Source organism: Plenodomus lingam (assembly GCF_022343315.1).
Source record: "Plenodomus lingam strain CAN1 chromosome Unknown contig_6, whole genome shotgun sequence".
NCBI lineage: Eukaryota > Fungi > Ascomycota > Dothideomycetes > Pleosporales > Leptosphaeriaceae > Plenodomus > Plenodomus lingam.
Window position 1 is genome coordinate 576,906 of NW_027093966.1, and position 14,651 is coordinate 591,556.

Here is a 14,651-nt window from a genome sequence, read left to right on the forward strand (position 1 = left end):
CTACTAATTATAAGTGCAACTATAATAATAAAAGATCTACCTATACCTAGGGGGTATATTATAGGAGGAATATTAATTAGATTACAGAGTATCTTAATCTAATTAACCCTAATTAATACCCCTATATAACCCACTATCTAATTAACTACTAGCTTACTGCTAAGTGCCTAATAAAAAGCAGGAGCTCTAGTAAGGAAGGTTTACTAATTATTTACCTTCTAGTAAGGGTAGCTAAAGCTCTATATATATAAGTACGATCGTAGTAGATACAATCTAAATAATCTATCTCCTAAATCATTCCTAACCTTAGTGATCCAAATTTCCATAATATTCTATAGTAGGTATTCTAGAGGTCTAGGGTTATATAGTAGCGTGCGCCTAATAGGTAGTCTAGTGTCTCTCTAATTAGTAGGAGTAGGTAATAATCTTTAATAGTAATTGCGTTTAAACTATAGTAATCTACGTAAAGGTAAAGTGTTCTATCTTTCTTAGGAATAAATAGGATAGGGGCCCCTATAGGGCTAGTGCTATAGTAAATCTAGCTATTACGTAGCGCTTATTCTAAGTACTCTCTAAGTAGCTTTAGCTTATATAAGGAGAGGTTATAGAGTAGACTATATAGAGGCTCCTTACCTTCTAGAAGAGGAATAGTATAGTCTAAGGACTTAAAATTTAGAGGGGTAGTAGCTACCTCCTTGCTAAAGATATTAAAGTAGTCCTTTAAAGTATCTAGTATACGCGGCTCTTACGCTATATATACTTAGTAGATATAGGTATTATATTCTAAGTCTATACTAGTAGTCTATATAACACTAAGAAGTAGTAGGTTAAGACCTAATTATTATATATCTTCTTCTAACTCTTTAGTAGTAATAAGCTATATACTAGCTACTTTATATCCCTATCTCTAGGCTTAAGAGCTATAGTTAAGGTAAATATATCCTTACTAAAGGAATAGATTACTAAGTAGTAGTAGAGAGCCCTTCTTATTAATACTATATATAGTTATCTATATATAGCGCTTAACGCCTATATTATTAGCTAAGCGTACCTAGAGCGTATATACTACGTAAGTGCTCTATTACTATCTCCTAATTTAGCCTAACTAAGGAAGCTCTACTCCTTTAATAGGTAGTAGGCTTATTTTAATAGTAGTCTTTTAACTAATTAAGCTAATATCTACCTAAGGGTCTAAAATAACCTATAGTTATCTCTCTAGGGTTATCTCCCTAGCTATACTATATATATGCTTTATACCTAGTAAGATATATATTAGAATATGCCTTACTATCCCTAGGTTATTAGTAAGGCTTAAGCTTTTCCTATCTTATTAATACGCACAGGGATCTAATTTAGGTTACTACTTTTATACTTATTAGCGTAGTAGCCTTTCTTTTAATATTTAAAATAGGTAATACTATTCTTATTTTAAGGTAGCTTATTTATAGGAGGAGGTAGCTTCTCCCCTAGCTTCTAGTCTTTATATCTAGTATTTCCCTTAGGATATATATTATAATTACGTGTTAAAGAGGGTTAGTATAGGTTTTACTTAAGTGTAGAGCCTAACGCTATTAAATCCTCTCTTATTACTAGTACTTAGTAGTAGTTAGTAATTACTTGCTATATCTCTAGCCTTAGCTTTAAGAAAAGATGCTAGACTCTCTATTATTTAGTATAGGGAGTAAGTTAATCCTCTAGGACTTTAAGGTATATTATAAAGGAGTAAACTATTTAGTCCCTACGCTATATTACCTAAGTATACGTTATAGCTACTTTAAGTATATAATTAATAGGGTTAGAGAGTAAGTTAAGTATATACGCCTTAAAATATAACTAGGTTAGTATTATAGTAGTTACTCTAAACATGCGCTTAAAGTGCGTATACTATAGTTCTTAGGGGTCTCCTGCTAAGTACTATATAGCCTAAAGAACCTTATCCTTATTATAGTAGAAAGTCTATAGTAATAGTAGAAAGGCTCCCTTATAAGAGTAAAAGAATTTATAATATTCCTTAAGGTTTTTTCCCTTATATTCTAATAGATCCTTTAGTTTTAGCATGCGCTTTAAAGGTAGGGGCGTTAGCGCCCTAGATACGCCCTACTTATATATATTTTTAAGTATCTTAGGGACATCCTCTATTATACTCCCTATTAAGTCTAGGGTAGTATCCCTTTCTAGGCTTTTAAGGTGTAGGATCTTAGCTTCTAGTTTATATAGGTGTTATAGTTTCTAGAGTTTATTACGTCTCCTTTAGGCGGCTTAGATACGCTTATTAAGCGTTAAGTCTACGTCTAGCGTAGGGGTTTACTGCTTATTACTTAGGGGGGAACTACTTACTAGTTCTTCCCTTAGTTATAGCTTAATAGGGGGTAGTTATATTTTTACTAGTAGTACCCCTTAGCTATTTATGCGCATAGATAGAGCTATCTCTAGACTATTAAATAAGAAGTATTATTATATAAGGTTCTAGTTATAGGTAATAGTATTTACTTTACACTAGATAGAATAGTATAGAGATAGCTATTAGTATAGTATTAATATAAGAATAATACTTGTCTTACCTAAGCCCTGCGCGAAGCGTAGGTTTTACGCAGCTTGGGCGCTAAGACACTAAACCTAATTAACTAGAACACTACAAGGTGTCTTTATAATAGGGTTATTACACCTCTACTATTAATAATTCCTCTATTATAGTGTCCTCCTTATACCCCTAACTTAGCCTAAAGTTAGGGGTGGCTAGTTTCCTAAATTAGGGCCGCTTGCTAATGCTGCAACTATCTTAACACCTACTAGTTGCAGTAATAGGGCATTAGGGCATACACGCACAAAATAACTACCCTATCTACACTAGGTATAGACCCTTGCTAGTTTCTATATATTAAACAGGTCCTATAGGATCTAGTTAGGGCGTAATATTAGTAGTTTAGTAGGTGCACTTAATAAGGCTGCTACTTCTACTATATTTATGTTACTATCCTAATCTAAGTTAGACTTCTACTAGGGTTCCTTAGACTTACTAGCCTAAAGAAAGCCTAGTTCTAGAGAGGCTATTTTAATATCTACTATAATTATCTTATATTCCTTTATAGCTATATTATAGTTTATCCTAGAGACTCCCCTATTAAGGGAAACTAAGCGTATATAACTATTAAGAGATTACTAAAGTTATAAAAGCTTCTATTTATTATCCTAGTATAAACCTTCTAACTATATAAGGAGCTATATAAAATTTATAAAGAACTCTATAAAAGGCTAATTTTAGCCCTAATATAAGTGTTCTAATATAACTTAGGCGCGCTCCTACCTATAATAGTTACTATAATAGAACGCTAGGTAGTTAAGAAACCTGCTTATATCCTAATACTTATATGCACTATCCTTAAAGTATAGTGCTATAGCGCGCTAGACTATAGGTAATAACTAGGACTAAATATATATAAACCTTGCCTCCTTATCCTTAATAAAGACCTTATCTACACATAGTTTAAACTCTATAGTTATTTACTAGGAGAAGAAGTTTGCCTTAGTGCTATTATATAGCAAGCTAACTAGGAAGGGTTTATAATATAAGGTAGGAGAGGGTAGAGGCAGTATATTATTAAACCTAGTAGGCTTAGAGGAGGGTTAGGATAGAATCTAATTACGTATTTCCTTATTCTATTAATATAGTATAGCTATTATAGTAGAGTCTTAAGCCTATTATTCTATTAATCTATAGACCTATTATATTAGCCTTTCTACTATATTAGGTTACACCTAGTTATTCTAAATATCTAGCGCGTTTATCTCTTATTACTATTATAGTATATTTAGAAGAAGATACTAAAATATTATAGACTAGCCTTAAGGGAGAATACAATAAGCATTAATAATAGTATTTAGTATCTTAAAGGAGAGATAAGCCCTCTACGCCTTTTTATAGGTGTCAAGTGTGTTCGCTTAGTAGTAGTGTTAGACTTAGTCCATCTTGTGTTAGACCTAGGCTTAGGCATAAGCCTAAGTCCTTTACAGGGGATATTAGTAACCTTCCCTCTACCCTATAAACTCCTACCCTTAAGAGCAGAGCTACAAGTCTACTACAGAATTTTCTTAGTAGTCCTAACCGCCTCTCTAACTATCTACTAACTGCGACAGTATAGGATACGCTATCTCTAGGATCCCTAAGCTTGCAAACTTCTAACCTACTATATAAGAGGTTACGAACCTCTAAATTATCTATATCCTTATAAGGAGCTATTACCTATATTAGGCGATAGATAAGAATACCTAAGCAATACTAAGGTATATATATATTAGCACAACCCTTCTTAACTATATATAAGGAGGATACACTTGTATATACCTATCTATTCTTAATAACCTTCTCTACTATAGTAATATTAATAGATACTCTATAGATATATATAGAAGCTACTAGCAATGCCTATACTTCCTTATAGCGCCCTGCTATAGAGAAGGAGATTGCTAATTATGCTAATAATAGAACCTAGAAAGTGGTACCCTAATATAAGATACCTTTAGGGACAAAGCTTATAGGCACCTACTAGGTTTTTAATACTAAGCAAGATAAATCTAGCAATATAGTTAAGAGAAAAGCATAGCTTGTTATATAGGGATTTTCTTAACGCTATAGTTTTAACTATAATAATATATACTCCCTAGTTATTAGATATAATAGTCTACGCATACTCCTAGTACTAGCTACTATAAAGGGATAGTATGTGTAATAGGTAGACTTTAACGCTATATACCTAAATAGATATCTTAAGCACAAGATATACTGCTAGCTACTGCTAGGAATAGCTAATAATAGTTTAGTGTTCCTACTACTTAAGATACTCTATAGACTTAAGCAATTAGGACGTAAATAGTATACTATCCTATTAGATTAGCTAAAGACCTAGTATTTTATCTAAGTAGATTTTACCCCCTATATCTTTATATTAGAGTATCTAGTTCTTAGAATCTATATAGACAACGTCCTAATAGTAGGTATATAATATTAGATTGCCTATATACTTAAACTTATAAAGACCCACTTCTAATTTTAAGATCTAGGATATCCTAGAATACTCCTTAGTCTAGAAATTAAGCATCTTAACTACTATATTAAACTCTACTAACACACCTATATTATAGCAGTGCTTTAATAATATAGGATAATAGACTGTAATAGGCAATAGATACCTATTAACCCTAGCTTATTCCTACTATAGACCCCTGCTAAAGTACCTATTAATCTTAACTAATAGAAGAAATTCTAATCTATTATTAGTTTACTTAACTTTATAGTAGTAGTAAGTAGACCTAATCTAGTATATATTATTAGACTTCTTAGTTTATATAATACTAACCTATTAGATAACTACCTTAAGTTAGTATTCTAAGTACTCTAGTATATTCGCGCTATATCTGTATATTAGTTAATAATTAGAACACTACCTAGTAGATAACGCCTAGAGGTTATAATATACTTAGACGCTTTGTACATATTAGATCCTAATAATTTAAAGTTATTTTCTAGATATATCCTAAAGATTAATAGCTTAGTTATCTCCTAGTCTTCTAAGAGATAGAGCTATATTATATAAAGTACTTATAAAACTAAATATATAGCTTCCTTATATACTACCTTATATTTAGTCTAGGCCTGTCACGCTATTATAGAATTAATACCTATAAAGCTAATATATTAGCTGCTCGTGGATAATAAACCTACTATCTTACTTATTTAAGACTAAAAGCTTAATTTATAGTTAAAATATATTCACGTATATTACTACTTTATCTAGGAGCGATTTTTAGCTAGCAATTATAGCATCTAATATATTATATTAGCGGAGAACCTAGCTAATATATACACTAAAGCATTGCCACGTCTAACGTTAGAGAGACTTGATTAACTTATCTTAGAGCTTACTATCTAATATAGATATTTTTTCTTTGCATATTTATAGTTACTATAGATTTAGGGGACTATTATTTCTTTATTACCTATAGTGCTTACCTTATACTAAGGTAGTAACTACCCACCACTAATGGTGGAGACTCCCCTGTCCGGGTTGTCTGGGAGACACCCATTTGGGACTAGTGGGGATATCTATATCTAGCCACCTTGGCTTTTCGTCCATAGATTCTTTAATCAATACTTTTCATCACATCAGTAAGTCCTCATTCAAAGACGATACTCTTTTGATATCCAGGGACAAGCATGATTCATAACACAACGTGGGAACCACGGCGCATGCATGTCAGATCGATTTTGCTGAAAGTCGTTCAGTTGTTCCGACCCTGGTGCAATCACGGCACGTGCAAAGTTCCTCGCCAGTTCTGCCAAGTACATTTGAGCCGAATGTGTATCGTATGCCAAGACGGTGCAATTCCAGCTGTCTAAAGGCGGAAAGTGGAGAGCAATGCGGCCGGTGGACCGCTAACCTGGAGGACTGGAGTCGAAATGCGGGGGTAGGGGGGGCAATGGAGTGGGTAATAGAATCTCAGTTATGGTGCCTCCGAACCATCGATTTGCACCAGGAGCTAGAAGCTTGAGTACCGGTAAAGGGTACTCTGAGGTTGTCTAGTCGCCACGAGACTGTGAATAATGGATGCTATCCTACAGCAAGTCTCGATGTTGCAACAAGGACAGCTCCAACACAGCGCGTCGAGAGAAGCACAATTTTTGACATTGAGAGTCAGATACCTACCAGGCTAGCAATTGGAGGTGGACCGGTACATTGTCGACTCACCGAAGCCACAGAAACGCTGATTGATGCGAGACCGGTCCATTCCAAGTACAAAAAGGGCAAAGAGAAGACAAAAACGTACAGGTCTTGCGTCGTGATCATGTCGGAAATTAGTGTGGCTACCTGCAGATACGAGATGGCTGTCATGTCGATGCAGTGAGCTGGACCGGCCGGCTAATGTTGTGCCACCCACTGAACCCTTGCCCCATACGATGAGCATAAGCATAATGCATACTATGTGAATATTCACAATAAGATCATCTCTGTCACAGCTGTGTAGGTATTGATGGTCCTTGGTAGTCCTGCATAAACGATATTTCTTCGGAGGATGAACTTTGTTTCCAGGCTTCCAAGCCTGCTCGGTAGCTGTTCCTGTATAACAATGGGATGCGGTAATTTGACAGGGTAAATCTGGTGTCCCAAGATTGAGGTAGTCAACTACAAGCTAGTGTTGGATGGCTTCGGTGCGAAATACCTATGTATGAGTCTTGTTGGTGTACTAACTGCAAATATGAGTTGTGTGTCCGCAATGCGCTTGACTCATTTGCGGGGTAATGTACATTCGTGGTCTTGGGCCCTCGGCCTTGTCGCCTTGGTATCCCAGAAACTGAGCAAAGAACTTTTACCGCCAACATGAACTCATTCGGAACAGTGCGGAGTGGGCAGTCGTAGGTATCAGGCATGTCCGGAATGGCCTACATCACCAGCAGAGATCCTCCCTGATCTGGGAACTACCTGTCCAGAAGGTCCTGGTACGACATCCAGGATTCAGGCTGATCTGATTGATGTTCCATACCGGTACTGGATCATTGTTCCTCATCATGCGCCCACATCCAGAACCTAGCCCTTCAGATGAGGTTTCCAGGTCGCCAATGTGTGCTACACAAGTCAGTCCAAGATCCAAGATCCCACTAGTACACGAGATATGTAGCTCGTTGCTAGGGTTATGTGGGTTATATAGCCCACTTTCTTGGCCAATACTTGGGTGATGAACTGGCGACATTGGAATCTCGAAAGGTAGGATGTCCCGAGCTGCATGATGTCGAGTCGCGACACCCATGTTGTTGGACGACTGGAATACCAATTCAACATCGAGAGCGCCGCCGTAGCAGCGTGATTGAACTTCGTTACAGTAATGAAAACATCTAAACATGGCTCTGTGCGATAGGGCCATTAGGGTGAAGGTGTGTTGGTCCGACAGTGAATGTTTGGCTACAGGCCACGCCGCACGGTTTTTGGGACATGTCGAAATCGAGGTTTGTGTTAGGCTCCATTTCCGATCTTGCCAACGTACCGGTAGAGGCGGGTGCTGGGCCCGGCTATGCTTCGAGCTGGCGATTGTTTGCGGTCAATTATGAACACGCGATTTCTGCCCCAGTGGTCTGATTGATGAGTATCCCTGTAAGCTGGGTCGACGGAAGGTCCCAAGTAAATCGGAGGGTCTTCCTCGCTGTTGATTGCATTTGGCCAGTCAATGGCTCGAACGTCCTAGAGCTAGGAGGCGACAGGTTTTGTCTATGTCATGTAACAAGAAGGGTCTCCTTGGGCTGTTGTGTGTCCAGTACAGCCGTGCAATATGGCTGGAATCAACACTTGATTGGTAGAATGCCCTGCTACTGTACCGACATGTCAGTCTTGGTTTTGGTGAAACCCTTAGGACCTGGGATAGACCTGGTAGGCCATGTCAGACTCTAGCGGCCAATCCCCCACAATTAGCTAGGCGGAGATCCTTCCCCGACGATCCACAATGGCCTGTAGGTAGGGTATGTGGAAAAAGGAGAAAATGCCTATGTTCAACAAAGCTCCGCGATCTTGCAGACCAAAACAAGGTGTCTCTGTGGTAGGTGTGCGGGCCACCAGAGTGCGGCGTAGCTGGATGACGAGAGCAGGCCGTCAAGCACTACGGTACCTACCAGCGCGTGCGCGTCTAACGGTCAAATTGCGCAAGACATCCCATGTACCAAAATCTTGTACCGAGGTCAAACATAGCGATGGCGCGGGAAGAAGAGTTGCCACGTTGGACCGTTGTCTGGTCTGTCGTCTGGCACAGACAGTCTGGCGAGCCTGGAGATGCCTGTACCGGTAGTTAAAGGGGTCGAACCCCACGTGGCGGAGACGCTCCCTTCCAGCCAGCAACATCAACCCAGGAGGGCGCAGTTCATATGACCATAGAATTAGCGCTGCGTGAACTCGTATTTAGTATAGGGTTAGGCCATGCTAAGCTCTACTAGCTAGCTAAGCAAGGTTAACTAAATATTATACCGTAAGATTTTGCAACGCGTTCTAAACCTATTCTAAATATATTCTATACTAGTAATACTATAAGCTACTACTACTATACCTATTACTAACGCATCCCTTATATCCTATATAAGTAGATTAAAATATATTTAGAATATATTCTTAATAGGTTATAGAAGCACTATTAATAGTACCTTACCCTTAGCTATATCCTAGATAATATTAGGGTATAGCCTATAGTTAGCCCTAATAGGGTAGTTAAGATAGAGAGTAGAGAGCGCTACTACTATACTAAGATTAATAATAAGGGCACCTTATATAGAGTAAGAATAGGTTCTAAACATATTCTAAATAGGTTCTAATATTCTTAGGCTATTCTAGGTACTAGGGGCACTCTATATACCTATGCTAAAAAAGATTATAGGCTTAATATAGCCTACTATAAGGTTAGTAGGGTTAAGAAGACTAGCTAGCCCTCTATAAGGGAGGTTTATAAGGCAAAGAGTAAATATATTATTAACCTATTCTTAACTTATTATACTAATATATATAGACTTCTATATAAAGGTTATATATAATTACTAGAATACTCCTTACTATAAGTTATTTAGAATATATTTAAAACTTGTTACTAACTTATTTTATAGAAGTTCTCTAAGCCTAGCTAGTAGCTACTATAGGCCCCCCTACAAATACTAATACCCTCCTAAATATAATTTAGAAGAAGACTTATACTAGCTATAATAGTAATAAGGTATAGCCTATAAGAACCTATTAAAAATATGTTACTAACTTATTATAGCTTAACTTTGTTACTATATCTACCCTACTAAGGATTTAAGGTTATTAGGTTTCTTATACTATCTGCGCTTATAATTATCCTAGCTATAGTAAGTTATTTATAATATATTATTAACCTATTCCTAATATATTTTAAGACTATTACTTTAATACTAGTGTAGACCTTACTAATTCCTACTAGAATGCTACCTAGTTCTACTTGTAGTATACTTTTATAGAGCCTAGGGAGGATAGAGAGGATAGAGAAGATACTAGAGAGGGGGAGGGAGATAATAATAGTAATAAGTAGGAACACGTTAAGAACATATTAAGAATAGGTTCTAATAAATAATATACAATAGTATATAACCTAAAGGGGTAGTAGTAATTACTAAAATAAACTCTCTACTCTTCTCTTTTTTTTTTCTATCTACTAAAAGTAAAGTACTATTTACTTTTATAGGGTCCTTTAATAGTATATAACTTTTTCTTTTTACTTTTATAAGTATTATAAAGCTCTAGCAGTCCCTTAGATTAAAGAAGAATCTAGTATTTATAGGTGTCTAGCTATAATATAGTATTAATATATTCTAAACATGTTTTAAGAGACTAGACTTATATCTCCTTTTTACTACTTTTGCTAAATATTATTTATAGTATAAAGGGGAGCAACTATTTACTCCTCTTCTTTACTCTCTACTTCCTCTTTAGCCTCTACTCTAGCTACTACTTCTTATTATAGACTAGCTATCTTAGAGGGTTCTTAAACCTTAGAGGAGGCACTTAGTATAGTCTACTCTACTAGCAGAGAACGTATTATTAACGTGTTTAGAACACGTTCTTAAGTATTTACTATTAAGCTCCTATAGAAGATCCTTGCTTCTATAATACCTTGTATTATAATTCTACTATAGTTTACTAGGGCTATTTAAACCTTAGGATAATACCTCTTAAGGTAGTAGATAAGATTACTTCTATTAGAGAAGCAATACTAAAATAGTTATTAATATATTATAAACGTGTTCTAACTTGCATATATACATACTCTACAAAGTTCCTATACCCCTAATCTAGCCTAAATAGCCTAGTAGAAAAGCTTGCTAGGAAATACTATACACCCTTTATTTAGGTAGGATATTATAGGAGAGAATACCCTAGTACTAGATAGAAGTAACTTAAGCTTAATATATTACTAGTATAAATCCTACTTAGTGTTAGAACAAGTTTATAACATGTTCCTAACGCGTTCTATTATATACTAACTTTAAAAGATCTTTATAGACTATATTAACTAGTTATATCTAATAATATTAGGAAAGATAGATAGTAAAATAGTATTAAACTCTTAAATATAAAAAGTTCTTGTAGAGTGTAAGAAGAAAGAAGAAGAAAGAGAAGAAGAAAGAATATATATTTATCTGCTTATATATACTTATATAATAGACTAGAATATATTAAGAACTAGTTAGGAACTAGTTACTATATTTATAGACTAACCCTACCTTATATAAAAAGTAGCTATCTCTTTCTTAAGTTTAAACTATACCTTTTATAATTTAAATAGTGCCTTTTTCTATATAAGTTCTTCCTTATCTACCTCTAGCTTTTCTTTTCTCTCCTTTAGAGCCTAATTACTAAGAAGAGCCTTTTATTACAAAGTTTATAGTTATAGACTAATAATAAGTTAGGAATATATTATAAACGTGTTTCGCAAAGCATACCTTTAGGTTACTATTAGTAGAGGAGAAGAGCCTAGTAGTAGAGAAGATAGAAAAGGGGCTAGTAAACTTCTTTCTAATACCACTCTACTACTTGCCCTCTAGCTTTAGGCTTTTAAGCGTGCTCTTTTATTTCTTATTAGGACTAAGATATATCTAGTTAAGTTAGATATAGTAAGACTTGCTTTATTATTATCTAGAGTATTATTATTATTATAGGACGCGTTCTAAACACGTTCTAAACACGTTTTAATTAGCAAATATATATAACGCTAGTGTAAGACTTACTTTCTCCCCTCTAAAGCTTTTTAAGGTACCTTTGCTTAAGCCTATTAGGAGTTCTATAGTTATAGCGTATTCTAAACTTGCTCTAGGCTTTAAACTCTTTTATATCCTATAGATCTATCTAGTATATACTATATAATATTACTTATATAATTCTAATAGGTTAAGAATAGGTTATAAACTTACTTCTAAGTAGCCTTAAGAATACTTACATGCTTACTAGTTTTATATCCTTTCTAGCCTGCTTGCTTAGCTATATTTAAATAAGATTCTAGTTTTTCCTATACCTCTTTTAATATTTTACTATAGTATTATATAATCCTAGCAGTAATTACTAGGTTTTTCTTATAGATTACCTAGTTTTAGGTATCTTTAGAGGGTTCGTGTTCTAATTATATAAGAATAAGTTAGGAACACGTTTAGAATAGGTTTAGAATATATTTACTTATATAAGAGGAGGTTAGCAAGCTAAAAGTATTCCTCTGCTATTAATACCTGTAGTAATTTACTTAGATATAAAGAGGTAGTATTATCTAGCTCTCTTTTATATACTTTATAAATACTTCTTTATAGATATACTTAACAAAATCTTATATAAGATTAAAGTTGCTAGCGCTAGTTACGCTTATAGGGATTAATTAACTAGAGATAGCGCCTAAGTCCTAGAAACAAGTTAGAAACATATTACAAACAGGTTATGGTGCGCTATAAAACTTGCCTGTTATCTACTTGTTACATATATTAATAGTAGTCCTATAGAATCCCTATAAGTAAATATACCTCTATAATACTTATCTTTTTATAAGTGCTTTATACTTCTAAAAGAAGTTAGTAATAGTAACTTAATATATCTTAGTTATATCCTTATCTATAATAATTTAGCTAAGTATAATAACTATAATATATTAGAAACGTGTTATAAACCTATTCTTAATACGTACACTTCTTTTCCTATAGGTAGAAGATTACTATTAGAATCTCTGCCTATACCCTATATAACCTCTTATATAACATATCTATCTAGAATATATCTTAATCTAATAGAATTAATACCTACTCTTTAAAAAGGTAAATAATTAAGTTACCTAAGCTTAATATAAAGATTTGCTATATATACGCCTATAGTAACGTGTTAGTAATATATTCTAAACCTATTCTCTTATACTATATATAGTTTTAGGATCCTAATACTTTATCCTCTACTTATAGTATACTCCTCTAAGGCTACTCTTAAATAGGAACTATAGAAGCTTTTCACGCTTTATAATACACAAGATTTTATCTTTATTTACAAAGCTAATATATATTTCTTTAATAGAATAGAAACCTTTAAGTTAGAGATAGGTTTAGAGCTAGGTTAAGTTTAGGAACTAGGCTATAATAAGTTAGGAATATATTTATAATAGGTTGCAAATAACTTATATTATATAAGCTATAGAGTAAGTATAGGCTATAACACCTTTACTACTTCCTTAATATTACTATTAGATAGTATTAAGGGAGGAGGAGGTATATATATATATATACTAAAAGAAATAATAGTAAAAAAAGGTATTACTACTATATCTATTAGTATAATTACTTAGAAGGTAACTTTACACAGGATTTTAAATAGAGATCCTTGCCCTTATAGATAATTAATACCTAGAACATGTTAGGAACATGTTAGGAATAGGTTACAATATACCTACCACACTTCTTTATCTAGCTTAACTGTAGCTTAACCACAGAATATAAAGCAGGACTACTAGAAAGATTTAATATCTCCCTAGTTAGAAGACCTTATAGATATATAGAGTCTACCTCTAGTAGTACCTAACTAAAATAATATTTTTTCCTAGTAGTAGATATTAGGCTATAGTTCTAATAGCTAATATATAGTTAAGCCTGTTCTATAATTTACTAACTTATTATTAATATATTTTAAATATATTTAAGTTTTACTCCCTACCTAATTTACTATAGTCCTTATTATAGGATAATAAGACACCTAGTAGTCCTTATAAATCCTTAAAGAGAAGCGCTTAATAAGGCTATAATAATAGCTTCTTATTTATAGTTCTCTTTATAGAATTTTCTTAGGTACTACACTTTTTAAGGTTTAGATCTAATTATATAATACGTTATTAACAACATAATAAGAATATATTTATAACATATTCTTAAGATACTTATACACTTTTACCCTAGAGTATTAGTATTTATACTAGCTTGCTAGCTAGCTATTAAAGAATAGTAAAGTTATAGGCCTATTAAGATAGATAGACTAGCAGGAGTATTATACCTACTAGAATTAGAATAATTTAAGAATATATTCTTAACGTGTTACCTATATAGCCTATATAAGCACCTCTTCTCTTATTAGGTAAGAGCTATCTTTATATTGCTAAACTAGTATTATATACCTATACCCTTAGCTATATAATTAAGGGTATACTAGGAGAATAGCTATATACTTAATAATTACTAGTGTAAGTAGTAGTCCTTAACTATTACTATAAGTAAGGTATATATTATACCCCTATAATATATTACTAACCTATTCTAAACTTGTTCTATTTACTTTTACTTACTTCCTTAATACTACTACTACTATCCTCCTCTAGCACTTTATATAGTTACCTAAATTTATCTCTAATATTACTATCTAGTTTAGATATATTATCTAGTACTACTATACTAAACTCTAGTATAGTATTTAGGAACGCCTATATATTATTAAGAATAGGTTTAGAATATATTTAAAAAAGATAGTAATAAAAACTACGTTTACTTGCTTAAATTACCCTAATTTATACTTAACTATAGGCTAGTTTATATAACTATAAAAATTTACCGCTGTGACGTGGACTTGAACCTACAGGGATATTCTAACCACTCGGAGTAA

General features: G+C 33.7%; 1 protein-coding gene across 1 annotated transcript; it reads right to left on the reverse strand.

Annotated features, from left to right (window-relative positions):
• Positions 1 to 7,440: 7,440 nt before the first annotated feature.
• IAQ61_009433 (uncharacterized protein) lies at positions 7,441 to 7,914 on the reverse strand (the record flags this gene model as incomplete). Its single annotated transcript, XM_066098382.1, has 1 exon — positions 7,441 to 7,914. One exon carries the CDS (start codon positions 7,912 to 7,914, stop codon positions 7,441 to 7,443), a length of 474 nt encoding a protein of 157 aa, XP_065951541.1.
• Positions 7,915 to 14,651: the final 6,737 nt, after the last annotated feature.